Below are 26,814 nucleotides of genomic sequence, written 5' to 3'. Positions count from 1 at the left end.
CTCCCTTTCTGCATTGCCCAGTGTTTCTTTCTGTTCCCCTTCTAAGCCAAACCCCAAGACCAGCCCCACACATAACATCCCACTGTGGCAGGGGTGCTGCAGCCACAGCAGCACAGTGTAAGAGCCCTGCCTGTCACTAGACACCAAGATAACCTTCACTCCCTGCTCCTTTCTGCAAGGGACTCCCATAACTATCAGGGAAGGCAGGTGAAGTGCAGAGGTGTGACAGCTGAACTCAGATCTGTGGGACAGTGACCAAGAGCATCAGACAACCAGCTCCCAAGCACTGAGTCTGTTCTTTAGTCTGCCTGAAATTTGGGATGCCAGTTTTCCCCTGCAAAGGAAGGACATGGGAGTCTCCACAGGCCACTGCAGCTGTGAGAGATGTCTGCCTCTCACTCCGCCTGTCTCTGGTAAAGGCAGGAGACTCTAGCCCGGTTTGCCAGAGCTCTCCCCTTCTCTCTGGCAAGGACAGCCTGGCAGCTTCCTCTCCCTTGGACTTGGGAGGCAGCACTCAGCCTGCCATGCTGAGGAGCCCTAAACCTGCTCTGACTGTGATCAGACAAGAGCTGCAGGCTATAGTGGTCTCCCAGGTCAGCTGTTTTCCCCCTTCCTGGCAGAAAGACCACTTCCCCCTGTGGTGTGATTTTAGTAGTGCTAGTGCTTCTCAGTGTAAAACAACTTCTGTTACTGGCGTGTGCCTGCATTAATCTCATATTTCATGTACATTTTTATGCCACTAACTGTGCCTTGTCTGTCAATTGTGTTTTCATGCTGGTTGAAAAATAACATCAATACACCAAATGGTAAGTTCATATAGCTTTTCTTTCCAAATACATGTTGTCAGGCCTCCCATCAGGAGCTGATATTACTTAGATGATACATGTCTGATGGGTAAAGTAAAGTATTTGTTCCTCAAAAGAAAAGGTGTGTGATTGTGTTTTGGTTCAATCTATAGAGCGTAGCCTTCCAAACTGCACTGGACCAGCTGTGCCTTGAAGTGGTTAAAATCTTGGGGAAGAGGTTTGGAGAAGCATAAAGTCCTTTGAAGAGATTCAGCAGTTATCACTGTTATTTATGTTGGCACTAGCAGTGGATGTAGTCTGAGGCCCACTCTGGCAGGTGTGTGTGCTCCTGATCCAGAGCCAAGGGGGAAGGAAAGCGTGTCCTAGCCATGATTTCAAAGCACAAATGAGGCAGAGCGAGATTCATGGATGTGTGCAGGGAAGGACATGGCAGTGATGTCCGAGAGGAGGCTCAGGCATTGGCAATAAGCAGCCCCAACCAGCTGTGGCCATGAGCACGGGAAGCTCCTGGTTGTGTCTCCCCAAGAACATGATGCCAATAGTCTTAACAATGAGCAAGCCTAACTTTTCACGTTTTAAAGGAACACAAAAGAAATCCCCCGACCTCCTACAAATACAGCCAAGCTTATCAGCCTGGTTCGTTTTACCAGCAGATGTCAGTCAGCGCTACTCACAACCTTTTGCACCTACAGTCCCTTCTCTTCCATTTTCAATGTACAGAAACAAATCTGTCGTTTGTTTTACTGAAAGAAATTGAGATACAGAAACACTCCGTTCCTGGTGAGAGAGAAAAGACAGAAGCAAAATCCATGGATTCCAACAGGTAATTTACAATACTAGACCCTCACACTTCAGAACTTGTTGCAAGCTTTATCTATCTCAGGCAGGTTATAATTCTCCCTACAACCTGTAAAAAGGATTTGTACAGGTTTTGCTAATTTTTTTCAGTCTTGTGAAAAGCTCTTAGTGAGTGCTATTATTAGCCTGGAGCTGCTGCTAACTGGTCTTTAGCACCAAAGGTTGTTAGCTGGAGGCTGCCCTGCCCCTGTATGTTTTACAGACACACCCTAGAAGGAGTTCTAGGAGAAAAAGAGCAACACTGGGGAACAACTATCAGTATTCAGAGTTTTTCAACAATAATGAAAAAGGGAGGGGAGTAGTCAGTACCTGATGATCTAGCAAATTACGAGCCCAGATGATGCGCCATCCTTTTGCTGGTCACACAAACCCTAATTCCAGGTCTCCAAACATGAAAGCAAGGAGCCTGGGAGTGAAGAGCAGTAAAAGTAGCAGGAACTTCAGTGAGTGCCAGGTCCCCATCCCCGGCCTCAGAGGTTAAGGGATGTGATAACGTGAATGTGCTGGGTTTTGGAGAGGCATGGCACAGTTCAGCACCTCTGGCCCTGCTCATGGCCCTTTTTTAGAGGTGGCAAATGCCAGGCACAGCTCATTGCCAGCCAGCCATGCTGTACACATGGCAGGCACTCAGGCAAATGACAGAAGGGTGCCAGCCCCGCGGGGTGTGGTGAGATAAAGCCCTGGCTGAAGAGTGCTGAAGGAGGAGTGCAAAAGTTCAGTTGACAAAACAGAGGCTGTTCAGCCTGGTCTCCAGCCTGAATCAGCCAGCTTTGCTGAGGCGTGCCATAGCAAGTTACCAAGAGAGCCTGTGTGCATGGCAGTAACAGGGCTGTAGAGCACAGGATGCCCCAAACTGCTCTGGATGGTGCTGGTTCCTGGCCACTGTGTCCCCAGAAGATACCAATCAATACTCTAATGGTACGCTCACTTCTAGGTGCCAGAAGGCACAGCAGCCTATGAAACAGCCACTCAGAGCAAGATGCAAAGCAGGAACTTGAAGCTGGCTTTGCTTATGCTGCCTGAGAAGGGACTAGGAAGCCATCCCAAGTGATCATTTCCAGTGGCTGTGAGTCCCTGTGGGGTCCTCTTGTGCAAAAAGCATCAGAAATAATAGTAAAGGGCAAGCTCAGAGAGAAAAACTCCATATCTGTGCACACACACACCTGCAGACCTATTGCTGGAATGTTGCAAACCACCCAGGTTGTTCAGACATGTTTGGAGCTCAGTAATAGAGCAGGCTTTGAAAGCACATACAAAGACTTCTGGAGCAGACAAAAAGGGCAGAGCTTCTTCTCAGTTTCCTACACAACTGAGAAGTGTTACAGCAACAAGAGAAGTAGGCTTTCTGAATCCTTTCAGGAATACTGCCTCTTCTGCTTCAAAGAGTTTTATTCTTTTCAGGCCTAGGAGAGGCCATGCCACCAGCAGGCATTCTTTACCATGAAGAGAATAGGATGACCTTATTGTAAAACAGAACAGATTGTACTTGCTTCTGTTCTCTTACCAAATACTCATGAGGAAGGAGAGATGTGCCCAAAGGAACTGTTCAGCATTTGGACATGAGGACCTATGTCCAGGGGCTGGGGTCAGGGTCCTTGTCATGACATAGAACAAGGAACATCAGCTAGAGACCTGTCGTATCTCCTCCATCCTTAGCCTGGTGACCAAGGGTTGTTTATGAATGTGTCTTTTCGCATGCTTTAGGAGATGACAGTGATCAATTTCTTGCTCTGTCCCTCTTCTGTGAGTCATTAAGATTTACTCATTGTCCCTTGTCTCCCACTCTGAGTGCCTGGAGGAGCTACATGTGCTGCTGTCCTGGTGAGAAGCTAAGCTCAATGTCATCAACTCTTGCCACTCCTGGTGTTCTACACCCAGGCTCCCATTTACTCTCCATTCACACCCACCTTGGCATTTCTGTTGTGACTCCACCTGCCCTGCCTCCCCTGATTAATGAGTACTACCTCCAGGCCTAGGACACCTCACCAGCCTTCAGTGGCTCCCGGGTGACCCTGGGCTACCCCTGCCCCTTTTGTGTGCACTTGTCATCTCCACTTACACAGCCATTTCCAATATAGGAGAGAAAAATTTAGTCTGGAGAGGAGCAGAGCAACACAGTCAGAAAACCTGAGCTGCCCTGGCCAAGACAGACTCCAGGCAGTGGCTTTACTGAAAAAGCCAAATATAGAGATGAGTTGGAACATAGTGAAACATAACCAGAGAGGCCAGATGGAAGGTGAGTACAAAGAACTCTGGCATAAGTATCCTAGGAGTGTTCTGCTTTTTCCTGTGGCATTACTGGGTGAGTTGTGCAACCAAGTGCTTCCTTCTCTTTGTTCTCCTCTTTGTTACTGCCTTCATCTTCAAGACAAAAATCCAAACATTTAGTCTGGCTTTCTGGTTTGGGTTATCTTTGATAACACTTGCTACCTGGTTCCCTGTTTTTCTTCCTCAGTTTACTTGTTTACAAATGTGATTTTCCTGCAGTCTGCATTAGAGTAGGGGACAGCTGAGATTTCTGAGCCTTTACACTTTTTCTTTCACCTACTGTGATGCTCTACCTTGTGTCATGGCACAGTAGTTCTCTGTCAAGGTCACAGAGCACTAGTGAGCCTCAAGGAAGGCACAAAAGAAGGGACAAGTCATGGATAAGACAGAGCTATTTTTTATCTCTCCTCCAGAATGCAAGCTGTTTGCTATAATGATATCTCACACTCTTACAATTGTGTACAGTCCCTTGGGGGAAGAATACTCTGCAACTCTGGGTGTACAACACCTACTGCAAAAAAAAAGTCTGAATGTGTTCAGGGCTGCCACAACAAATCCTAATGGCAGCAGCCCAGGCCTTGGGAGTGGATAAAAGTTAAACAGTTTTTAGGAATGTCTCATAGGGCAACCTGGACTTTGCTCCTGAGGAAGGAGGTGAAATGCCTACGTAACAATGTGTATGTCAACATTCATGTCTAGCAAGAGAACTGACCTCTGCAGAGCTGAGTTGGGACTGATAAAACACACTAATCCCGTTAGCCTCCTGCAGGCACTGAGGCCCTCAAAAGGGAAGCAGAAGGATGGAGTGCCCATTCCTGACTCACTAACAGCAAGACAAATTGTACTTGAAGGAGTCCTGCACAGGAGTTTGGGTTGAGTGTGGGAGAAAATTGTACTGGGGATTGTGTGTTATGGCCTCTGTGCTTGGTGCACTTCTTGGTCTGAAGTCCTAGGCCCTGTCCTAAAGGCTTGAGAATACTATAGGGGCAGTCAGAGCTGGTGTCTCTCCCAGACCTGCTTGGCTAGAGAGGACATGGGAGCTTTCTTTCTCCTTAGCAGGCTCCTGAACACATTACTAACAGCAGCAGTAGGAGCTATAAAAATCTCAGCACATTTATGATGTCATCTTTTTAACTCCTGAAGAACTGTCATGCTGGTTTAGATGTACTAGGTGCTTTACCTATGACATTCTTGGCTGATTACTTGCTTCACCAGATAATACTTAATTGTGTTGGTCCTATATTTTAATTACTCATTATTTCTGTCAGAATGAAGCCTGTGATATCTCAGTGTAGTGTCATTAGTTAAATACTGATTTCCTTTACTCTTAGATTTGCTTGAACCCTTCCTTATCTTTTACCAATTAAGGATTTAGTGCTACTATGAATTCAGATAATGAAGTAAATGATTAACAAAACTTGACAGAGTCAGACTTCTACATAATCTTGCAAGTCTTGCAAAAGTCAACTTCCCCAAGGCAAGCAACACTTTAACCAAGTAAGGGAGGCTAGTCAGCACTAGCTTTAACATGATGAGCAACAGGGTGGAAAAAAGCATAATGAGTTTTTTTGTGCCTAGAGTGCTAAATTTGTAGATGCACCAGATTGAGTACATGTGTACAGATCTGTACAGGGTGTGTGTTTTAGAGTGGTTTACTGGAGCTTCTGGAAAAGAAGAGCCCAGAAAGTATCACTCAAGCACCATGTCTAATATTGCTATCTTTTGCATTGATCTCAGAGCTGCTTTTATACAGTGAGCACTGGGATCTGCTTCTTGATTCACTCATTAGAGAAGGCAATTGCACTTATCATCATACATCTCCTCCTGGACATATTCCTTATACACTCTCTTGCTGGTTCAAGTCCCTGAAATATTCTATGAGCTTTATGAAATTCAGCATTAGGTAGGATTAAAAAACACCCTGGATCCTCAGGTCAATGGGAGCAGCATGCTAAAGAAAGTGGAGAAGCAGCAGGACTCCTTGAAGCCTCACTTTCTGCTAGATCCCTTCCTTCATGCCCAGGATGATATCATGGTCCCTCCTGCTCTGCAACCTTGTAGTGGCAGCCAAATCAGAGGCTCAAGGCAGCAGGAGTTCAGGACAAAAGGAAAGATCTCAAACCTGTGCTAAAACCTGCAGGAGATCTGAAACATGACCCAGGCTGCTCTTTCCTTGCTATAACAACATGTCATTTCAAAGGCTGCAGCATTATTTGTTTAATGTCACTCAGTAGATGCACCAGGGCATTGGAGCTTGGTGCTTTCTAGGGCTTTACACTGGGCTTATGCTTTTGGTGTCTTTCTGTGAAGACCACATCCTTTAATCTGCATAAAGCCTGACAGTTTACAGGGCAAATGCCCCTCTCAGTGGATGAGGAGCACAAAGCTTTGCTGGCATACCTATCAGCCTGCAGAGCGGTGAGCAAGAGAAAAGTACAGTAACATCAGGCTGTCATCAGGCTTGTTGTATTTGTCTTCAATAACTACAGCCCTGGCCACTGTTTTCTGTCCCTGTACTGGCAGATACTTCCCTCAGCAACAGTATGAGTTAGATTGACTGGACTAGTAACATGGTACAGTTGAAAAATACTCCTAATTGGGGTGGGAGATGAAATAGGCTCTCCTTGAAGAAGCCTAGAAGACTGCTGCTTGAAGAATGGGCTAGAGAAAAGCCAGAGCCTCCAGCCAGATGCAGTTCCTCCCAATATCTGGGGTCTCTGCTTATTTCTTTGTCATTGGGATGAGTTTAGGCACAGGGGACAGAGAAGTGGATTTTCTATTCCATGAAGTGTGGGAGGAGCAGTATTATTTCCCAAAATGACCAGCATGAAGGCACCTACCACCTTTGTCTGAGGAGCAGATGTGCAACTGAAGGTGTCAGAAATAACCTGAAGTTTTTAATTGTGCTCCTTGAATGAGCTGTTCTCCTGCACCACTGTGCAGGCACTATGTGGAGCAGCAAGTTCATGACTCAGAAAATACTCACCTTTGTTCCCAAGCACACAGGCTCTGTTTGCCTCACTGTTCCAGGCACGTGACAAGAGACTGCCTCCACAGCTTGTTGAGGGGTAGTGAGTATTTGGGATTGAAATATTTTTGGAGACAGAGATGTGCATGTTTGCTGAAACGCTAGGGCAAAAGTCTTCAATGTAGGCAGATTTTCCCCAAAAGGGGAAGTTAAATCACATTGGAAACATGAACTCAAGTCCACTCAAGACCCAGAGTGACTGAAGATAGCATTCATCAAGCTTGTGGCAAAACCTACTCTTCTGAGAGATCTCTAGGGCTATTTCAATACCCCCATAAACCCATCTGCTGACCTGTCAGCCCTACAGAGCAATACAGCTTCATAGGATGTGGGTGTCTTCTGCCTAATGCATCAATGGCACTGAGTTTTATCACCATACCCTAGGAAGTATGGTGAGGAAAAGAGAGAGGTGAGCCTTTGGAGTTTCCATTATTATTGTAGATTGGATAGACAGATGACTCTTTGAGGAGTCCTGCTGCTTCTCCACCGCTTTCTTTAGCATGCTGCTCTCATTGACCTTAGGATCCAGGGTGTTTTTTAATCTTACCTAATGCTGAGCCTTAAATTGATCTAGCAAAAAGTGTAGTTAGGAAAAAGAGCAACGCTGTACTGAGCTGCAAAAGGCAATCAAACCAGAGGCAATAGGACTCGACAGCTTTGCCATAAATTGTATTTGTAAACCATAAAATTGGGCTTTCCTGCATTCACAATATCAAGGAACCTGGGGAGACAGAGCTTATTTGTAAAGACAATAGTGCTTGAGAATGGGAAGACAAGAAGGCTTGACCACAAACTGAAGGAAATCCGATATTCCTGATTTCACACGTTCCCCTAGCTGGGAACACATGGCAGCACGGAGAGGCAACCTGATGGACAACGGGTTGTCAGGCTGTCCTGACGCCCTCCGGGCCCACCAAGGCGCACCGTGCCACGGCAGGGGTGAGGTCCGAGTGGGAGTGTCACCCTGGGGAGGGCTGCTAGGGCGGCCAATGGCCCCGGCTGACCCGGCCGGACTGGCCCCATGCCCCGGGGGTGATGACTTTTCCAGGAGGCGGGAGGGCAGGAGGGAGAGTGTCCCTCCCGTGCCGCGGTGCGCAGGGGCCGCGTGCATTTCACGGGGCTCCTCGTTTCCGCCGCCCGCTCGGGGGTTCCCAGGGGCGAACACCGCGGCTTTGCCCGCTGCTCTCTCGCCCCGGAAGGCGGGCTGACGGCGCCGGCAGCCCGCGGCACCCCGGCTCACAGGGGCTGCTCCGCGCCGCCGCCCCGGGCCCAGCGCTGCCGGCGGGGGCAGCGCTCCCACAGCGCGGCCCTCACGCAGCCGGGCTCGGCCCCGCGCGGCGCCGGCACCGCCCCGGGGGTCGCGCCGCCCGCGGAGCGGGGCTCCATCACCGCCGCCTTCGCCCGCGACCGGCGGGGCTTGCGTGCCACGGCCGGCACTCCCCGCCGCCGCTTTATGTAACCCGCCGCTCGGACCCGCTTATAAAACGCCGCCAAGGCAGAGCCGCCGCCACTTGGAGCTCCGCGGCAGCCGCGAGGTAACGGCGCGGGCCGGGCCGGGCCGGGGCGGGGGCGGCCGAGCAGCGCTCCTGGCGGGGCCGGGGCTGGAGCTACGCTGCGGGCGGGCGCGGGCTGCGGGAGGAGAGAGGAGCGCAGCCGGCCGGGTCGGGTCCGGGCTCCGGTTTAGTGGCGAAACCGGCCCGCTGGACGTGGGTGGGAGACACAGGGCGGGCACCGCCGTGAGGTGCTGCTGCAGCCCGAGCCTACCTGTAGCCTCTGCTAGGCTTTTCTCGTCCTCGTGCCCTCCGTGCTTCCAGTGCTAATCGGTAGCTTTACAGAACCCTGCCTAAAAGGGTGTACGGTGAACTAAACCGCAGAACCTAACCAGGACAGATACAAGAAAAATGTTCGAAAGTCTAACAAGGTCTTTGTCCCTAGTGTCACTATCATCCCGTTGGTTTTTTTTTTCTCATCATCTGTTGTGCAACCTTTCAAGTGTATAAGCCATCTCTTGCTGATGTAACCAGCATATCCTGTGCTCTTTCCCATGGGCGACTAGCCTTAGAGTTCAGTATAGGTTCAAATTAAACAACCCTTCCTTTGCCCCTGATTTTTATTTTACTTATACAGGAGAAAATTTATGCAACTTGTTGAGCTTTCAGAGATTGGAAGAGGTAGAGAGGAAAGGACAATTTCCATTTCTTTAAACCTGGCTTTTGAGGCTCTAGTTTCCTAATAGGGTGGCCATCTCTCTATCCCTGAGAAATCTACTACTGCTGTAGTGGTGGTTTTACTAGTTACCACCCTCTCAGACCTGTGAGGAAAGAAGTGCAGATGGTGGGAAAGGGGCGGTTCGTGGGATACTTCTACCTTCACACAAAATTCGAGGAACTAGCAGCGGGTGTGTTTGTGGACAGGTCTTTCTCCTTGCTCTTTTAACCTGATGAGCACCTTGGCTTTCTGCATCATCACAGTAATTTTTAGCATGTGTAATTGTTATTTTAATCACATTGATATTCCTGAAACAGACTTGTGCAGCGAACAAGATGCTTGTGACTGGCCTTCATTTTTGTAAACACAAACATTTTTGTTGCTGTGGTTCTTTGTATGGATTCATTAATAGGCTTTCTCTGCTATCTTTGTTGTGGGGTGGAGGGGTAAGCATGTTATGACTGAAGAAGGTGAGCTTGAGTCTCTACAAGTGGTCGCAGCTTCCTTTAGTAATACTGACTGTGTTGCCAAAGATGGTGACTGTCATAGGTAGGCTTGGTTTTGCCTCATTAGATGCCCTTTGAGCAAGCATTATTTACTTCAAGAACACACTTCTTGTCCTTAAAGGTTAGTTCTAAATCTGTAGGTTTCTGTGCCTTTGGGGACTGACTACTGGATGTCTTCCGGTGCGGATGCCCATCCTTTTGGAAACTTGGCATGTGTACCGATTGCTGTGGTGTCATGAACTTGCTCTTCCAAGGCACTTTCTGGAGAAATCTTTGTTCACATATCTTCTTCCCTGCATGTTTATGTGTTCTTTGCCTCAACAGATGGGAACTGCTCAAAACAGCAGTGACCTCCGTGCAGTGGAGCTTGGCCTGTGTAACAAGAGCATGATGTCGGACACAAGGTTCGATCACAGCGTTGTTTCTGTTGGAGAAGAGGAAGGAGTGGGCCATTTCCAACGTTCTGTTCCAACACAAGAGTCCCTCCGATCTCCTCGTGGCTCCGTTGTGAGTTTCCATAACATCCAGTACTCCGTTAAGCAGTCCAGTGGATTCCTTTGTAAACGGAAAATTGTGGAAAAGAAGATCCTTCACAATGTTAAGTAAGTGTTTGCTTAAATGGAATACTAGAGGGTAGGAATTAATCTGCTGCTGTGAACCAGTGACCTCGTGTCACCTTCCAGATCCAGCTGTGCTGGTACAGAAATGACTGCCCTCCTGCCAGTCAGCAGTTCTTGTAAGCACTTTGATTTGCTTTTAGGCAAAATAGCTGGGATATAGCTGAAGCAGTTTCAGATATTGATCTGAGCAAATTAGGACCAAACTTGTGTGAACTCTTCTGCCAGAAGATCTGAGGGTTCTCTTAACTATGGTTCAAGGTGCAGTCAGAGGAAATGAGCAACAGAGAGCAGTTGCTGCTTCTTTTCAAGACCCTGCTGTCCAGGGAAGACAATCTGTTTTATGTAGATTGCTTTTTATGTCCAGTTCTCATTCTGTTCTGACTGGCAGTCTGGGACAGAAAGGAAGAATGCTTATTGATTTCAGATTTAAGAAGTTTTTAATCTCTGAGGTTTTTCTTTCAGTAACATTTTGTTCACATCTCACATCTACTAAAATCTGCAAATGTGTGGTCCTTGTAAATGTCCTTATTTGTTAACAACTCTTTCCTTCTTCCAGTGGCATTATGAAACCAGGCTTGAATGCTATCCTGGGGCCAACAGGGAGTGGAAAATCTTCGTGAGTACCTTCTGCTCCTTTAAGTGGACAATCAGCTTTTCAAAGTATTTTTGGGATTCTGAGGGTTAGGGGAGATGTGAGGTATCTGCACGCTTAGACCTTTGCATGCCTTTGAGAGATCTGGTGATGCAGCTTGACCTCCTGTCCCTCTGTCAGCCTTGCTGAAGTTCTTGCACCATGACCGTGTCACACACTTCATCTGCTCCAGTTGGTGCTCCGTATTACTGCAGTCATCTTTGGTGGTGGCCCAAGTTAAGGAGAACTGGGGTGTTTGGAGCTCAGATGTAGGTTCTGTCCGACTGTGGGGATGGGCACAAGCTCCCCTGAGGCGTGGAAGATGTCACCCCCTCTGAACTCTCTGCAGCAAGATTTCCTTGAAGCTGCTAGGCCAGACCCTTCTGTGACAACTGACAGTAGTATGGTAATGCAGTCGGTGGGATGCTCTGGATCCTTACCCCAACTTGGCTGTGGCCTGCTGGTGGGGGTGCACACATTCTGAGTTGTTTGGATGAAGGCACAGAGAAATGCCATGTAGACTGTTTCCATCCAGTGCTAATGCTGTTTTCTCTCCTGTGGTAAGAGAGCTCTTTTGTCACACTCTGACTTTAAGAATGTCAGACACTTGGAAATATGGCCAGGGTTCACAAAGACCTGTCTTTGTGGTGACCATTGATCTTCTTTTCTAAGGAGACTGCTGGTTAATCAGCATGCTTTCAAGAGCAGCACTTCGTCAGGGCAGTTTACTTATCTGGCAGACAGGCTGGCCTCTGCACTGGCAGTAAGGAGAATTCAGTGATACGTTAAAAAAAATTACTTTCTAGAATTAATCTTAACTCCTGTCTTTGCACTCATATGGACTAATTTCCTTGAGATAAGAGGAGTTAGTTCAGTGCTCCCCTGGCTGGAGAGCAGCCTGCAGCGACGCAGCAGGGTGCTTTTGTCTCTGTGCATTTGAGGTTATCTGTAAATACTCAGACCAAGTTTATGTCTGTAGGAGGTTGACTGTTGTGAATTGTGAGCGTCTGTACACTGCCATACTGCTGTGGCACACCGTGTGCTGGAAAATCCTGGATGGACACCAGACTTTGTGTACAAAGAGCTAAAGCATGCAGAATAGGGGAAGCCCCTTCCTGTGCCCTCTGGTTTGCAGCACACTGTGAGCAGGCTGTAACTCAGTCCTGGCTGGTGGTACTTAACCAGTCAAGGGTAAAAGCAGCAGTTATTGCAAAACCTAATGCCTGGTGTTTGTCTGAAGTCTCCTAGATGTGCTGGCTGCCAGAAAGGACCCAGCAGGTCTGTCTGGAGAAGTGCTTATAGATGGCATCCCACAACCTCCAAATTTCAAGTGCATCTCAGGATATGTTGTGCAGGTGAGTAACTGCCTTCCTGGGGGCCTGGGAGATCTTGGGATGGAAGACCACATAAGAGGAGGAAGCATCAACTACTAGTTTAGGTAATTTTTAGTGATCCCTACAGAGCCTAATTTGAAAACTCAGCTGTTACAGTTTTTAGTTTTAATCTGGGATATGGAAGACAATAAGATCAAACTCTTACTCCAGCCTAGTCAAGAACAGAGGTGTGTCTTTCCCCTAGCCACATGGATGCCCAAATTGCTGGACTACTGTGACTTGGCCTTTGGGCTCAGCCCTGAAGTGCTACCAAGATTTTTAAAAAAAGGAGAAAAAAAACATGACACCCAAAATCTCTTGTTGTTAAACTCAGAAGCTGTTCTAGCTGGCAGAAGTAGCTTCAAACTATCAGACAATAATTCTAGGAAATAAATAGATCCCTGCTGTTCTTCCTCTGATTCTAGCTGGCTGTGACAGAGGTCCATTCCACTCGGAGACAGGAAAAGCCAGCTGAATCTACGGAAGTGGGTGGAGGCCTGGACCAATAATAGACCCTCAAAGCCCTGGGGAGCTTGGGGGAGAAGGGGATTCTTGGCAGTTGTATGAGAAGCCAAATCTGGAAACCATCCAGGGTTTTGACTGCAGGCAGATGTGACACAGGCAGCTGAAAGCTGCCAGCTGGGGGGCTCTGCAGGATCCATGGGATGAGACTGATGCTAAATCTTGATCCTGCAGGTCAGAGATCCCCAAATCCTCAGTGGCTGGTGAAAAGCCCATAAGTTTCTCACAGGTGGTCCCAGTTTGAGACCTTTGTCTCTCAAATGTCCAGAGCAACCAAACATAACTTTAAAATGATAAGCAACTTGGTCAAATGTTAAATGGTCTCTCCCCCTTCCTACCCCATGCAGTACTCCCTGGATCAGTAAAATGGACCGAAAACTATGAACAACATTTAAGTCCTAAATACATAATTATAGGATCATTTTTATGCAGAGAAGCATATAGGCATGCTAAGTCATATGTTATCCCTATAAAACTGCTGGTGGTCTCTCCATTCATGCTGAGAGTGAAGGTGTCATGCCACTGTTGGTTATGTTTGGTATTAAGCTTAAATTCACAGTTCAGTTTCCAGTGGAGTGACTCAGCAGTTCTGTTGGTGGATCTGAGAGTGGAGAATGGGAGGCTGGGGTCAGAGACTGAGGGGCTGTGGGAAGGGAGGTTTGAAATGCCTAAACCATCTTTGGCAGCGAAGCAGCACATTCTTGTCTTCCTCTGTTAACTCCAGTGCCAAACATGGTTGACTGGTAGATCATGTGTGCTAGTGATGCACTACATCTGATGTGGGCAGAGTCCCAAAGCAGGCAAGAATCTGCTGCCCTGGAGCTTAGGGAATGTCTTCCAAAGATGGCTGATGTAAAAGGCATCTTTCTTAGCAGCTACCCAGTGTTGCAGCCCTTTTTTCATCATATTGTAGGATACAGAATTGGTGCAAATACCAAAGTGGGGGTGATGGAGACGCATGGAATTCTGAATGGACCTGATGACAAATCTCTTATTTGGCTCATGGTTGTTGCACGTTGCTGTAGGATGCCCATGTCTGTCAGCTGGATAGATTTGATTCTCCCTTAAAGGGCATGTGACTGTTAAAGCTCTTGTAGCCCTTAGAAGAAAGGTTTAGGTCCAAGAGTTGTACATAGCTGAGGCATGGCAGGAGTGTCTTGGTGCAATTTCTTCTCTGAGAAACTGCTGCCAGTGAGGAGCTGGGGAAAGCTCATTGTTGGCAGCTGAACTCATCAGGTGCTCTGGACCACAACTAGGTATGGCTTGTAACTGGGAACAGAGCTGATCAGGGTGGTTCCCTGAGTGTCTCCACCTTGAACACTGAGCGCTAGCAGTGTCCTTGGGGAAGTTTCACTCTACAAAATCACTACCTGCTCTGCCCCACTTTGGCTAGTAAGAAAAATGCACATGCAGTACACAGCAGCACTGTCTGCACTTGAACTTCTCAGCCTGAAAGGAGGCTGAGCGGGTGCTGGGTTTAAGCTGTGGAGCCTGCAGAGCTACAGTCTCCCTTTGACTGCTACTGAACGACTTTGAATTTCATGTCATGTAAAATTTGAAGGAGTTGACCTTTAGTCTGGGTTCCACTGTGGTACGCAAGCAACTTATGCAGTAACAGCCACTAAGGGACTCCTATGCCCACTCAGCAGCTGAGGAGTCTTTCCAACTGTCCATTTGTACTTTCAGGATGATGTTGTTATGGGCACAATGACAGTGAGGGAGAACCTGCAATTCTCTGCTGCACTGCGACTCCCCAGCTCCATCAGCATTAAAGAGAAGGAAGAGCGAGTCACCCAGATAATCAATGAGCTGGGATTAAGCAAAGTGGCTGATGCTAAGGTGAGCAGCAAGAACACCTTTCTCAGAAATCCTGCTACCTCTGGAAATTGAACAACTTGTCTCTGGGCAGTATGGTGTGTGTAGTGCAGTTACAGAAAGCCAAACAGGAACCTGACTAAACCATATTGCATGCGAGAAATCAGTCTCCAGCTCAGGAGGGAGTTTGGAGAGAGGTATTTGTATTTGCTACTAAAAGGGGAAGATTTTGGACCATGTCCAGAGTGTTGTATAAATTCAGAAGGGAAAGAGTCGCTTAGTCATTGCATCTTGGAAAGTTGTTCAGTCACTTCCTGGCTTTGTGAAACAAGACAAGAAAATTGTTTTCTCATTTCTGAAAGCTCTGAGGGATGAAAAACTGGTCTTCGATGGAAAAGTTCTGTGTAGAGCTTGTATTAACAGGCAAGCTACCAAAAAAAGGCATCCCCACACACCAATGCCCTCCTCTGATTACTGTGGCCTCACTCAGTCTCTTGTCAGTGTCATCCTTGTTCCCTGAAGTCATAAGGCACCTGGTACCTCTGAAAATCAGGCTCAGCATACTGCTACACAGTCCCTCACACTGAGTCAAACTCCCCTGCTGTTGGTCCTAGAGTTCATTAAAGGGACTCTGAGAGCGAAAATGGCTGCTGGATGTGGAAAGCCCACAAGTCCAGAGCATGTACTGACTGGGTCTTGTTGCAAATATCTGATTTCTTCTGCATGCAGGTCGGAACTGAATTGATCCGGGGAGTGTCTGGAGGGGAACGGAAGAGAACCAACATTGGGATGGAGCTCATCACAGAGCCACCAGTCCTTTTTCTAGATGAACCAACAACTGGCCTTGATGCCAGCACAGCCAATGCAGTCCTCATCCTTCTGAAGAAGTAAGAGTCAGTGCTTCAGTGTGTTGCAATTTGGTTGTCAAATCATTAGTAAAAAAAGGAATGTTCTTATGACTGAGTAGTTCTAGTCCTCCTTTAAAAAACAAAAACATAAAAACTAGACAAATGTACTCAGAAGTAGTGGTAAATTATTTGTTTGGGTCTCTTCCAAAGCCTTTTTAAGCTTATGGGAATCTTTCCACAGCATGCATTGGATTGGAGCCCAAAAAGCAGATGTAGCTTGGACAGCTTCCCTTTGCCACAACAAAGAGTGGACTGGGAGGTCAAACCTTGTAATCATAATTTCTTGGCCTTCCATCTGAGTCTATTACCCAACAACAGTCTTGAACTCAGATAAAACTTCACCTGCAAATTTACCCTAAGTGTTCTGTGTTTTGGAGATGAGGTGTCTTCTGACAATTAGAATAAAGTTACATGCAAGGAGGATGAAAGAGGGTAATTTAATGAGAATGGCTTTCTAATACTGCTCCTGGTTTGTGGCAAGTTGTCTGATTTTGCTTGTGGGCGTTGCTTTGGTCTGGGGTTTGTGGATATAGGTCTTTGATCATCAAGGGTCCTTGTTGGGCATCAGTGCTAAAGCACTTGAAAGAGCATCTGACAAATTTCAAGGAAAACTTGGTTTGAATTTTCTTTAGAGTAAATCTTCAGCAGAAGAGCTAAGAGAAATCTCATCTGGCCAGACTTCCACAGCCTGATAAGTACCACCTGGTATTGCCATTGAGCGCATTAGGACTGTTGCAGTTAGGTGGACATCTGGTATAAAAAACACATAAGGAGGGTTTATACACAGCTGTGGCCTCAAGCTTTGCTACCAACAGACAACATCATACTTTGGCTACCTGGGCTGCAGTGATGGTCTCCTGTAATGATGGGTGCTGTCTTGCAGGCAGCATCTGATACCGTGACAGAGAAGGGAGGGAAGGTTTTTCTGGGTCAGAGCCCTGAGAAGTTGCCAAGTATTTGTCTTGGATTTTGATACTTGGGGTTTGCCTTCCTGAAACTCAAAGTGTGGTGTACTTAAGAGATGTTTTGTTTCTATGTCAGGCTCTCAAGAAGAGGGAGAACCATCATATTTTCTATCCATCAGCCCCGCTACTCCATATTCAAGCTGTTTGACAGTCTGACATTACTGGCTTCAGGAAAGGTGCTGTACCATGGTCCTGCAAAAAACGCCCTGGACTACTTCAGTTCTATTGGTAAGTCTTCCATGCCAAGAGCAAAAGCAACTGGCTCCTGTGTAGATTCTTGCCCTAGCATGGGATAATAGGCCCATGCTTTTCTATCACTGGGATGGTAGAAAATGTACACAGTCTAAGCAGTGTTATGTTAGAACAGGAAAAAGACACAATGAGAAACCTAAAAATTTTCAGACAAGAGACCATGCTCTCTCTTGCCTTTGTTTTGCCTTGCATGAGGATAAAAACCAAGAATCACTAGATAATGCTTGTAGTTGTACCAGGCCTCGGTGGCAGATCCAGTGGTTTTCGAACCACAGCCTGCAGATTAGCAGCAATGTGTACAGATTGATCCAAAAATATGCTCTAGACTGAATGCAGGTGGGCAACCAAGAGGACAGAATTTGGATGTGTCTTAAGATGGGTTAATAGTTGCATTGCTGAGTGGCTGCCCTCTGTTCAAGTAAGCAGAGTGAGGGTGTAATGAACAGAGAATGTAGAGTAGACTTCCAATCTTTAGATGCAACCATGGACTCATTAGATTGTAAGCTTTCCCTGGTTTGAATGGGGGGGCTTTAACCAATGTCAGTACTTCTACTCCTCCTCCTTGTAGCCCACTTCCTTTCTCTCAGGGAAGATGTAGAAGTGTCTTTGGGTTTGTTTGTTGTTAATTTCCTCCTTGTCCCATACTTAGAACTGTATTATAAGAAGCTGCTCTCGGACAGCCCTTCCTCATCCTTGTGACCAGGGAAACACCAACAAGAGTTGAGCCTCTGGAGGAAATATCTGAGGCTGTAGAGCAGACATCCAGGAACCTCTGCTGAGGACCTGTGTGTCTTTCAGAATGGAATGTGGTTGAACAGCAATGGCAAGGAGGCAAGAGTTGTCCATATTGAGATGTGGTAGAAGCAAGTTAGAGATTCCTCCTCACCTGAAATCAGTAAATAAGCAACTTAGAAGCTTTTTAGATACCCTGGATTCACCATCTCCTAAATCCTGTCCTCCATCTTACTGCTGTAAAGTTACACTTAGGAAAAGCAGTGGAGCTTTCTGGTAACAGGGTTATAGAAAAGTGATATAGTATTAGACCTGACCTTCTGAGGTGTGCCCTGTGCAATGCAAACACGTTGCATGTGTGGTTTTGGTTTGTTCTGGTTTTGTTTTTAAAGGATATCAATGTGAACCCTTCAATAATCCAGCTGACTTCTTCCTTGATGTCATAAATGGTGATTCAACTGCTGTGGCAGCCAGCAAGGATGATCATGGACCTGTGGACACAGGAAAAGGTAAATTGCAGAGGAGAAATTCACTGCTGGCTAGTGTAGAGGGAAATTGTATGTGGTGATGGCAAGCTTTTATTCTCTGGGTTTCCTTGAGTCTAAGGGCATTTCTTTATCTTTTCATTGTTCCTACTAATAGATATACTTTGTTTTGGCTTCTTTAAAGAGATCAGAAGACTTCTTAAATGGATTTTTTTCACTTCAGTAGTATAGGAGAGCAATGACAAATACCAAAATTTTAAAAAAGCCTGTGAGGGAAAGACTGGAAAAACTAAAACTGCCTAGTCTCAAGAGGCAGCTGACAAGCTTTCAGTCACATAAGAGGCTGCTGCAGAGAAGACTAGGTAGATGGCTAAGGAGTGTTGGATTTGGAGGAGAGTGAAAGAGATTGGAACTTTTAGGGAAGAAATTCTCTACCAGTATAATGAGTGAAATGTTTGGAAATACTTGTTAGGGATCATGTTGCTCATCGTTAACTGAAGGACTATAAGGGAACAGATCTTGCAAAGCAGTTACACAGCAGTTCACACCACTGAAGTGATGTGAATCAGAGCAAACATTGATTTTTTCCAAATTCAATGAAACAAAAGTTTTCTGGTGCCATGTTACAAGAATATGACCATTTTGTGCCAGTAAGAATGGGCAGATTAGCTAGTTTCAATTAAAAATGTAGGACAAACCTCTCATTCAAGCTAGCCTCCTAAACTCAGGCCTAAGGCCTGAACAACTCAAATTCTCTGGGCATTTCTGCCTTTTTCTTCAGCCTCCAGAATTGCTGAGCTTATTGATGGGCCATATCTGAAGGTCAGGTTCATAGGGAATCACAAGCCATATCTTTTTCTCACTCAGAAGCGAGCAGTGAAAATGGAATGACTGAAGACAACGTGGATAGCAGTGTGGTAGACGTGCTGCACCAGAAGTACCTCAGCTCGAGCCTGTATAAGAGCACAAAGGAAGCACTGGGGAAAGTGGAGCTTGGACGGGGAAGCAAGCAGAGACCAACCAAGCAGGAGCATGAGATCACCTATGCAAATGGATTCTTCACTCAGCTCTACTGGGTATCCAAGCGTTCCCTGAAAAATCTCATCAGGAACCCACAGGCCTCCGTTGCACAAGTAGGTAACAATTGCTAAAAGTCTCAAACTCTTGCTGCTCTCGGTCTCGTAATCTGTAGTTTGTAGGGCAGAACATGTTTTCAAAGGCAGTTAGGGAAACAGAAAAGTCCTGTACCATTGCCATGTAAATAGAGTGAGATGCTCAGCTACCTTTGTGGCCTTTGGAAAAAATCTCCAGTTTAGTTTAGGATAAGAATACTGCATTGAAGATTGGGGTGGGGGGGAAGGTGCTTCATTCTCTGAGTCACACAGGGATCTTCTAGGGTGATACTGATTTTATGCCTCACTTTAAAACTTAAACTTGGTTACTCTATAAGCATGTTTCTACTAAACTCTCCTAGCCAAAGAATGAAGTAGAAAAGTGAAAAGGATAAAATCTGAAAAACTGTCATAAGAATTTTAATTGGGTGTGTCACAGGTATACATTGCCTCACAAGAGCAAGGCTTTAGGCAGGTGTGAATCTTAAGCCCTGCATATGACTTAATAATGTTAGTTCCTGATTTTTTACTTATCTGAAGGATTTCATTTTACCTTTCTTCTTTCCACTTCCAGATTGCAGTGACTGTAATTCTAGCCTTGGTTGTGGGTGCTATCTTTTTTGGTGTAAAACTGGACCGAAGCGGCATTCAGAATCGGTAAGATGAAAAAGCTTTGCTCATTTTTCTATCTGTAGCAGACAGGTTTGAGGCACAGGGAAGGAAGGCCTTAGAATCCTCTTGAAATACAAAGGAGGGTTGGGTTCACAAGTCTCAGTGCACTGCAGCATGGAATTGCCAGGGGTCCTAAAGGGGCCACAGTTCTGTCAGGCTTGCACATAAGTACAAAGGGGATGTAAAAGGGAAGATAAGGATACAGTTAAGATTTACAGTAGCGATTAAATATCTCCATTCTATGGACAGAGAAAATCACTGACTCTATGGAATGGTGTCTGAGGCTGCCACTGTTTGATCTGGTTGTTCCCTCACTTTTCCACTGTTCTGTTTTGCCTTCTAGGGTTGGATCCTTGTTTTTTGTCACTACAAACCAGTGTTTTTCCAGTGTCTCTGCAATTGAGCTATTCATCAGAGACAAGAAACTATTTGTGTAAGTAGTAAGGCACTTGGACTGTCTCATACCCTGGAGTGAGATGGGGCAGTATCTTACACACTGAACAAAATTATTACCACCGAAGACTTGGTTGCTCCCTTGCAACATCAGATTGTAATAGTAATGCTAAGTGAGTCTGTAGAGCAGGGAGCTGAAATGCTAAGAGCTGGGGGAAGGAGGAAATGTTTTTTCTTGCTTCCTGTGTGACAGCTTACTGTTTTTCCTACCCACTTTTGGTAACAGCTGGTTTTGAGGTCTGCGTGTGAATCCTGCAGACTGTGAATCCTTCCTGCCCCCTTTCTCGCAGGGGCTGACGCACAGTCTTGCAATGGTCCTTAAGTGGCAAGACTGTACAAAAATGAAGGGAGAGTTTCTCCAGGAACTTTGGAATGGATGCTCAGATAAAGGAGGCCACTGTCTGGCTTACAAGAGATCATTAATAATCAAGCACATCTGTGTTCCTGATTATTAATTCTGTGTTCTTGATTAAGAGGGATGTGCTTGATTATTACATTGTTGTTAAAAGTAATTAATATATAATTAAACACAGTTATTTTCTTATAATATTATTTATGCATAATATCTTTATAGTTATATATATATATATTTGTATATGTTTTTGTATGTGTGTATACATATGTAAATGCACAGGTAGGTATGTATACCTACAGTATACACACATGTATGTATACATATATATTGAAAGTGTAGTTTGGAGGTGCCTCCAGCTCATGCAATAGAAGAGCAACAGAAAGATGCTATGCAGTGAAACAGAAACTGGAGATTTATGCCTGGAATGTCCATGTCCACCCACAGGCTGCTCAGAGCAGCTTGATATTGTCCATAACAGCTGCTCAGGAGTGAAATTCCCCCACACTGCCATTTCTTGCTAGTCTGCCGTGCTTGCCAGTGTAGTTTACCAGCTGTGTCAATGGGGATTTAGGCACATCACCGTTAAAGCATCTTTTCATGAGCTCCATTAAGCAACAAAACAATCATAATGCTCTGTACTGGAGGTGAGTTGGTGTCCCAAAGGTGTTTTCCCATTGTTGGGTATCATTCCTTCTTCCCTGGAAGCAGCTGTATGAGTTAGCAGTGGATGAAGTGTTCCTCCAGTTTATAGAAGTCTAATGCTTCCCTGTGCTCTTGTATTAAGGATCTTTTCCTTTGAAAAGAGACTTAGAAGTTTTTTAATGATATTTTACTTAGCAGTCACACAGTGTTTCATTCACGTTCCTTGGTGTGCTGTTTGACTGTCTGAGAGACAGATCAGCCCTTGCTTCATAGAGTGTCAGTGATAGCACAGAGAATATAAGCAATTTACATAGAGAGGAGTCAGTGGTAGAAAAAGCAGAAAACAAATCAGGATAAATCAAACACACACTCTGAGCCTGCTTCACAGAGAACCTCTAAACCTGTACAACTCCCTCCTTCCTGTTCTCGCAGCCATCAGTACACCAGTGGATATTACCGTGTGTCTGCCTACTTCCTGGCCTTGATGATAGGAGATCTGCTGCCCATGAGAACTACTCCAGCCATCATATTCTCATGCATCAGTTACTGGATGATTGGTAAAGAATTGATGCTTTCATTGAACCTGTTGTCTTCCAACACATTTCTGACTTAGCCAGATTCCTGTATCTATAACATACTGCTGCTCGAACTTTCAACTGATTTAAGTGCTTGGCATCATAACTTTGGAGGACTCTGGGGCAGGGGCAGAGACACCAGCAATCTAACACAGGGACCTTCCTGACAACGTCTTTTGGTAATGCTCTTTGGGCCTCTGAAGCATGCAAAGTTCCTGCCAACTCCACACTTGGTCTTTCTTCCTGATTTGCCTGTCTTGTATCCAAGGGTACCACTCTGGAATTCATGTGGTTGTTTACTGGACTCTCACCTTTCTGCTTTTTGACAGGATACCAAGCTGTTGCAGAGCGGTTCTTCTTCTTCATGCTGACCCTGATACTGGTGTCCTACACTGCCACAGCCATGTCCCTGGCTATCAGTGCTGGGATGGATGTGGTGGCTGTGGCAAATCTGCTCATCACCATTTGTTTTGTCCTGATGCTTGTAAGTATACTAGGGGTTGTGTGCTCCTTTCGTGGAGGGGAGGGAAGAGGTGAGACCAGCTAAGAGGACTGAGTTGAGCTTATCCTAGGCAGGCTAAAATATCCATAATCCAATGGCATGTCAGCTCCATGCTTGTGATTTTATTATCACTGTGGTAGTCAAAGATATACTTCTGCCAGCTTGTAGTCTAAGGGTTGGGTGCAATTCAGTAGTTGTGATGCCACCAGAGCTTTCCAAACAGTATGCCCCAAACATGTGTTGCTTTTTCTTAAATTAAACTGTCCTTACAAAGATTGATTTTAAAAAATCTTGCATTTCCAGTATTAGAAATCTAACTGATCAACTAGATAATTTATATGGAAAAAGCCTTGAAATAAACTTTAGATCTGTTGATTTTTTGCATTATTTTTTGCTGCCCAAGTGGTACAAAAGTCACAAACCCTCTCTTGTTTTGTAATTCAATATTACCTTGGGGTTCAAGAAATTACTTCAATACTCTTCCCTGAGGATTTTTTTAAGGAAGAGAACAAGAGAGAGAGAAAGAAATTTTGACCACTTGGAGATGAGAGCTGTGAGTTCTTTTTGAAAAAGGTGATGTTGATGATGAAACATCTTGACTGTGAAACCTACCAAGTTACATATTTCTTGTTAGATGATTCCTGGTCACTGTCTGTGTACATACTCCGAGCCACAGTACCTCCCTGATTCTTTGATTTGCAATTTAAGCTGCTTTTGCAATAAGCCAAGTGCACTGCTTTAACTGCTCACTGTGGGTGAGAAGTGTGCATGTGTAGTGAAGGGGAAGGTGTACGTTGAGTTAGGTCACAGTGTATAAGGAGTGACACATGCATGTCCTGAAAGTCAGTGGGGTAAGCACAAGATCACTTGTGATGAAGCAGAGGATGAAATATCGTGTTTACCTATGAAGACCACTTGTGATAAGAAGTAAAAGCAAATATTTTTCCAGATGAGAGAAAGCATGGATAAAAGATGTAGGACTGAAATAATAACAGCTCATAAGGCTCCCCATTTTTCTCCTTTTTGATTCTCTACTTTCTCATCTCTCCAGTCTCTCATCTCTTTCTTATTTCTCCTCTCTTCTTTACCCTCTGCCTAGCTCTACCATAGGATAGTCCTCCTGGGTAAGAAGCTGTGATCATGCTTCTTAGCTCACATGTGGGTGTAGAAAACCTTTCTGACCTCTTTGCAAGCAGTTCAGCTGGAGTACTCGGGTGTGCTGTCAGGCCAGTGGCATGGGAGTGCTCCAAGGCTCCAGCTCGTGTCTGTGGGTGCAGGGATGACAGCAGTAGCAGATCCATCAATCCCTGTGAACCTCTGCTGGGAGCTGCAGCATCTGTGCAGGAATGGTATTATTTGCAGTAAACAGTTTGTGACTCATCAATCTCCTGTGTTCTATTTCAGATCTTTTCTGGCCTCTTAGTGAACCTCCCTTCAGTAATGGGCTGGCTGAACTGGCTCAAGTACTTCAGCATCCCCCGATATGGCCTCACTGTGAGTAGAAAGTAGCATTGGTCTCCTTTGAGTAATGTAGCCACACTGCTGCTTCCTGGAAAGGTTTTGAGTATAAAGTTTGAAATTCTCTTAAAAGCCAGATTTGGTTTGTTTCATTGCATGAACATGGTAAAAAAAAAAAAATAGACCAGCCAGCCTCAAAAAGGAAGCGAAATTTAGAACTCTGTTGAGAGCTGGAAGTCTCAGGGACTGAACAAACATTTTGTGCTACAGAATTAATGCAGCTTGGACAGCTGCAGAGCAAGCTGTCCAGTCAGGCACTAATTCCTAGCCTGAGTAGTTGATCCCTGTGGTTTAGAATAAAATCAAATATTGTCCAGCCTCTCCAGACACTACTGTATGGGTGGCCAGCTGGGGCCAATGACTTTCCAACTGGTTAAGAGATTTACGATAGTGCACGAGTGTCTCAGTCTTGAGTGGCTTCCTCTGAAATGAAATTTGACTTTTCTGAATAGTAAGGAGCTGGGGTACCAGAATCTAAGGGTGCAGCTGCTTGAAACACAGAAAATAGAGCAGGTCACAGGTGGAGTTGTTTCCATCTCCTTGTTTGCATCCTTGCCAAGCCTCTTTGGAAGGAATGGTGTCCTACTTCAGGTAACAATGACTGAAATGAATGCTGGAGCTGGTGCAGGGTGGGAGATGTGTGAGACCTCATTACTTGGGTATCACTGAGATGGTTTATCAGTGCTACTTAATGTAAAAGAGTCCTCTGAGATAGCAGTGAGTGCAGAATGCCAGTGCTGAGGAACCTTTCACCTCTTGCTTTGGCTGACTTTGCCATGCCTTCAGTGTGGTAATGCTGGGGTATCTGCATGCAGCCACATGATTTTCTGGATCAGTAGATTGACCCAGGTGAGTGTGGATGAACAGAAACTTGTAGCTGGCAAGACAGAAACCCGTGGCTGAGTAACTTTGAAGCTAAGGCCTGGGACACTGAACCACCCTGCATGTAGAACTTGGAGCAGTTGCTAAGAAAAGCAGTGTCTAAGAGCTTGAAAATAAAAAGGAACATGAACATATGATTCCAAGAATGGTGGTATGTGTATTCTAATAATCAAGTTCCTTTGAAGTGTTTCAGTTTTAACAGCCCAAACCATGAACTCTGCAAAAATCTAGTGTCTTCCTCTTTCCCTAGGCCCTTCAGGTAAATGAGTACAGAGATCTCTACTTCTGTGGTGAGAAGAATCCAAATACTACAGTGTCAGTGGGATACACAGGCAGTTGTCCCCCCAATATTACAGAAGAAATGTAAGTAACTCATGATGGTTCTGGGCCTGAATAGTGTTTACTTGAAGGGAAGTCTGACTGTGTCAAATTTTTATACTATTTTCAGAATAACCACTTACAAGCCAGTCTCAACAACATGTCCCGAAGTAATGTATTTTAGGATTATACAGTAAAACTCCACAATTACCCAAGAGCGAAGCAGAGATGAAACTTTACTTGTAAAAATAGGCAGATTAGCTAAATTAAGTTTTGTATTTGTTAACCTAGCCCTGATTGATCACTTTTCCTAAACAAATCCAGAGTCACTTAACAATGGAAATGGCAGTGTGTGGACAGCTACAGAGTTGCTGGAAAGCAGTAGACCTGTGATCAGAAACATGCCTCTCCCACAGAACTTTTAAATACTAACCTCCCTGCAGATCCAGAGAGAGCAAAAGTATCTCTCTCACAGTGCTTCATTTTGCCCTATTTGAAGTGCTCTTGGCTATTGATGTCTTAAGCTGTAGCAGTGCAGCTATTTCGTGATTCGTACTAGAAAAATGGCAAGCTGAATATTTTGCAGGGAGCAGTGCTAGAGTAATGTTTCCATGGCTTTTGGACTTCCAGTGACTGTTGAGGGGAAGCTAATGCTTCTGTACTTACCATGGTTTAAGATGGTTCTGAGGTTTCCTCATAAATTGCCAGTTATCTATAAAGAACAATTAGGTTGCTACTGAAAAATTATGAGAGCTAGAGATCTAGATTTGTCCCTTGAGTTTTATTTGGTGATGGATTGTCTATTTCCATCACCTGTTTTGCAGAGTTGAGGGTAGAAGGATCTTTGAGAAACAATAATAATTACCTGAGGATGTGTGCTACATAGTAACATGAACTTCTGCCCTGTGCTTTTCTGCAGGTGTTCTGGTGAAGCATACCTGTGCAGCCAAGGAATTGCACCTACCAGCTGGGCAATGTGGGAAAACATAGTGGCTCTCTTCTGCATGACTGTCATCTTCCTTATCATTGCCTATGCAAAACTCCGGTTCATGAGGAAGTTCACATAGACTCCTGTGTTGCCTTGCCCTGCAGCTTCTCAGGTGTTAAAACTGCAAAGTTTGTTAGGGCCTACTGGAGATTGCCAAAATGTTTCAGCTGACTTTACTGCACTTCAGATGGGAGGCCTATTCCCCTGTTTCTGGAGCGTGATCTCCACAGGACTGTGGGTTTTAAGAAGAAATGCATTAATGTACATTGCGTAAGTGATTTTCCTAAGAAAATACAATTCTCGTAATTCCTTAGGTACATATCAAACTTTATATTGTAAACCATTATTATTCTGTGGCCAGCGTATACACAAAATATTCTATTGGACATGTGAGCTTCTCCATCCCAAAAGGTGGAAGGTGATGGTGGCATTTATAAAATGGTATGTTGTTCCTTGTTAGTGCTTGTCACATCTGAGGAGAGACAGAGACCATTCACAATGTGTTGGAGATGTTTGAGTTTGAAGTCAGTAGAGACCAAGCACTCATTACCAGGAAAAAACAGTTGTACTTGTAGTAGCTTCTCAGTGGAAGCTACTTCCAGAAACAACTTTAGCTTAATTAAAAACTAAATAGCAGTGGTGTTAGACATCTCACCTAAGAAGAGAAATATGTACTGTTGTACTGCAGGAAAAGAGAAACCAAAAAACCTCCCCTCCGCACCATGAACAGCAAGAAATATATTTACTACTTAAAGGATGAGAGGGAATGCCCTTTTTCTTTATTACTTTCTAAATAAAAATTTGTATACTTACTACTGGC

At 45.2% G+C, this 26,814-nt stretch overlaps 1 protein-coding gene across 2 annotated transcripts; it reads left to right on the top strand.

Annotated features, from left to right (window-relative positions):
- Window positions 1–1,610: 1,610 nt before the first annotated feature.
- Window positions 1,611–26,814, top strand: LOC135449961 (broad substrate specificity ATP-binding cassette transporter ABCG2-like). Of its 2 annotated transcripts, none has more exons than XM_064717496.1 (16): window positions 1,611–1,629; window positions 9,999–10,276; window positions 10,851–10,910; window positions 12,166–12,280; window positions 14,507–14,659; window positions 15,365–15,522; window positions 16,585–16,736; window positions 17,885–18,001; window positions 18,845–19,110; window positions 19,664–19,746; window positions 20,105–20,194; window positions 21,644–21,768; window positions 22,116–22,270; window positions 23,693–23,782; window positions 24,939–25,051; window positions 25,926–26,814. In XM_064717496.1, exons 2-16 carry the CDS (start codon window positions 9,999–10,001, stop codon window positions 26,071–26,073), a joined length of 2,103 nt encoding a protein of 700 aa, XP_064573566.1. In that variant the 5' UTR covers window positions 1,611–1,629; the 3' UTR covers window positions 26,074–26,814. The 2 variants fall into 2 exon arrangements, with proteins under 2 accessions (XP_064573566.1, XP_064573567.1); XM_064717497.1 differs by lacking the exon at window positions 1,611–1,629 and adding an exon at window positions 8,343–8,495.

Source organism: Zonotrichia leucophrys, chromosome 6, assembly GCF_028769735.1.
Source record: "Zonotrichia leucophrys gambelii isolate GWCS_2022_RI chromosome 6, RI_Zleu_2.0, whole genome shotgun sequence".
Taxonomy (NCBI): Eukaryota; Metazoa; Chordata; class Aves; order Passeriformes; family Passerellidae; genus Zonotrichia; species Zonotrichia leucophrys.
The sequence above is the reverse complement of the archived record's forward strand: the minus strand, read 5'-3'. Positions and strand labels throughout refer to the sequence as shown.

What these genes read in the sequence shown, in the direction of transcription:
- LOC135449961 (XM_064717496.1), top strand. Translation starts at nt 9,999, where the DNA reads ATGGGAACTGCTCAAAACAGCAGTGACCTCCGTGCAGTGGAGCTTGGC. An exon ending in ACAGGGAGTGGAAAATCTTC is followed by an intron (nt 10,911 to 12,165) that starts GTGAGTACCTTC and finishes GTTTGTCTGAAG; the next exon opens with TCTCCTAGATGTGCTGGCTG. An exon ending in TCCCCCGATATGGCCTCACT is followed by an intron (nt 23,783 to 24,938) that starts GTGAGTAGAAAG and finishes CTCTTTCCCTAG; the next exon opens with GCCCTTCAGGTAAATGAGTA.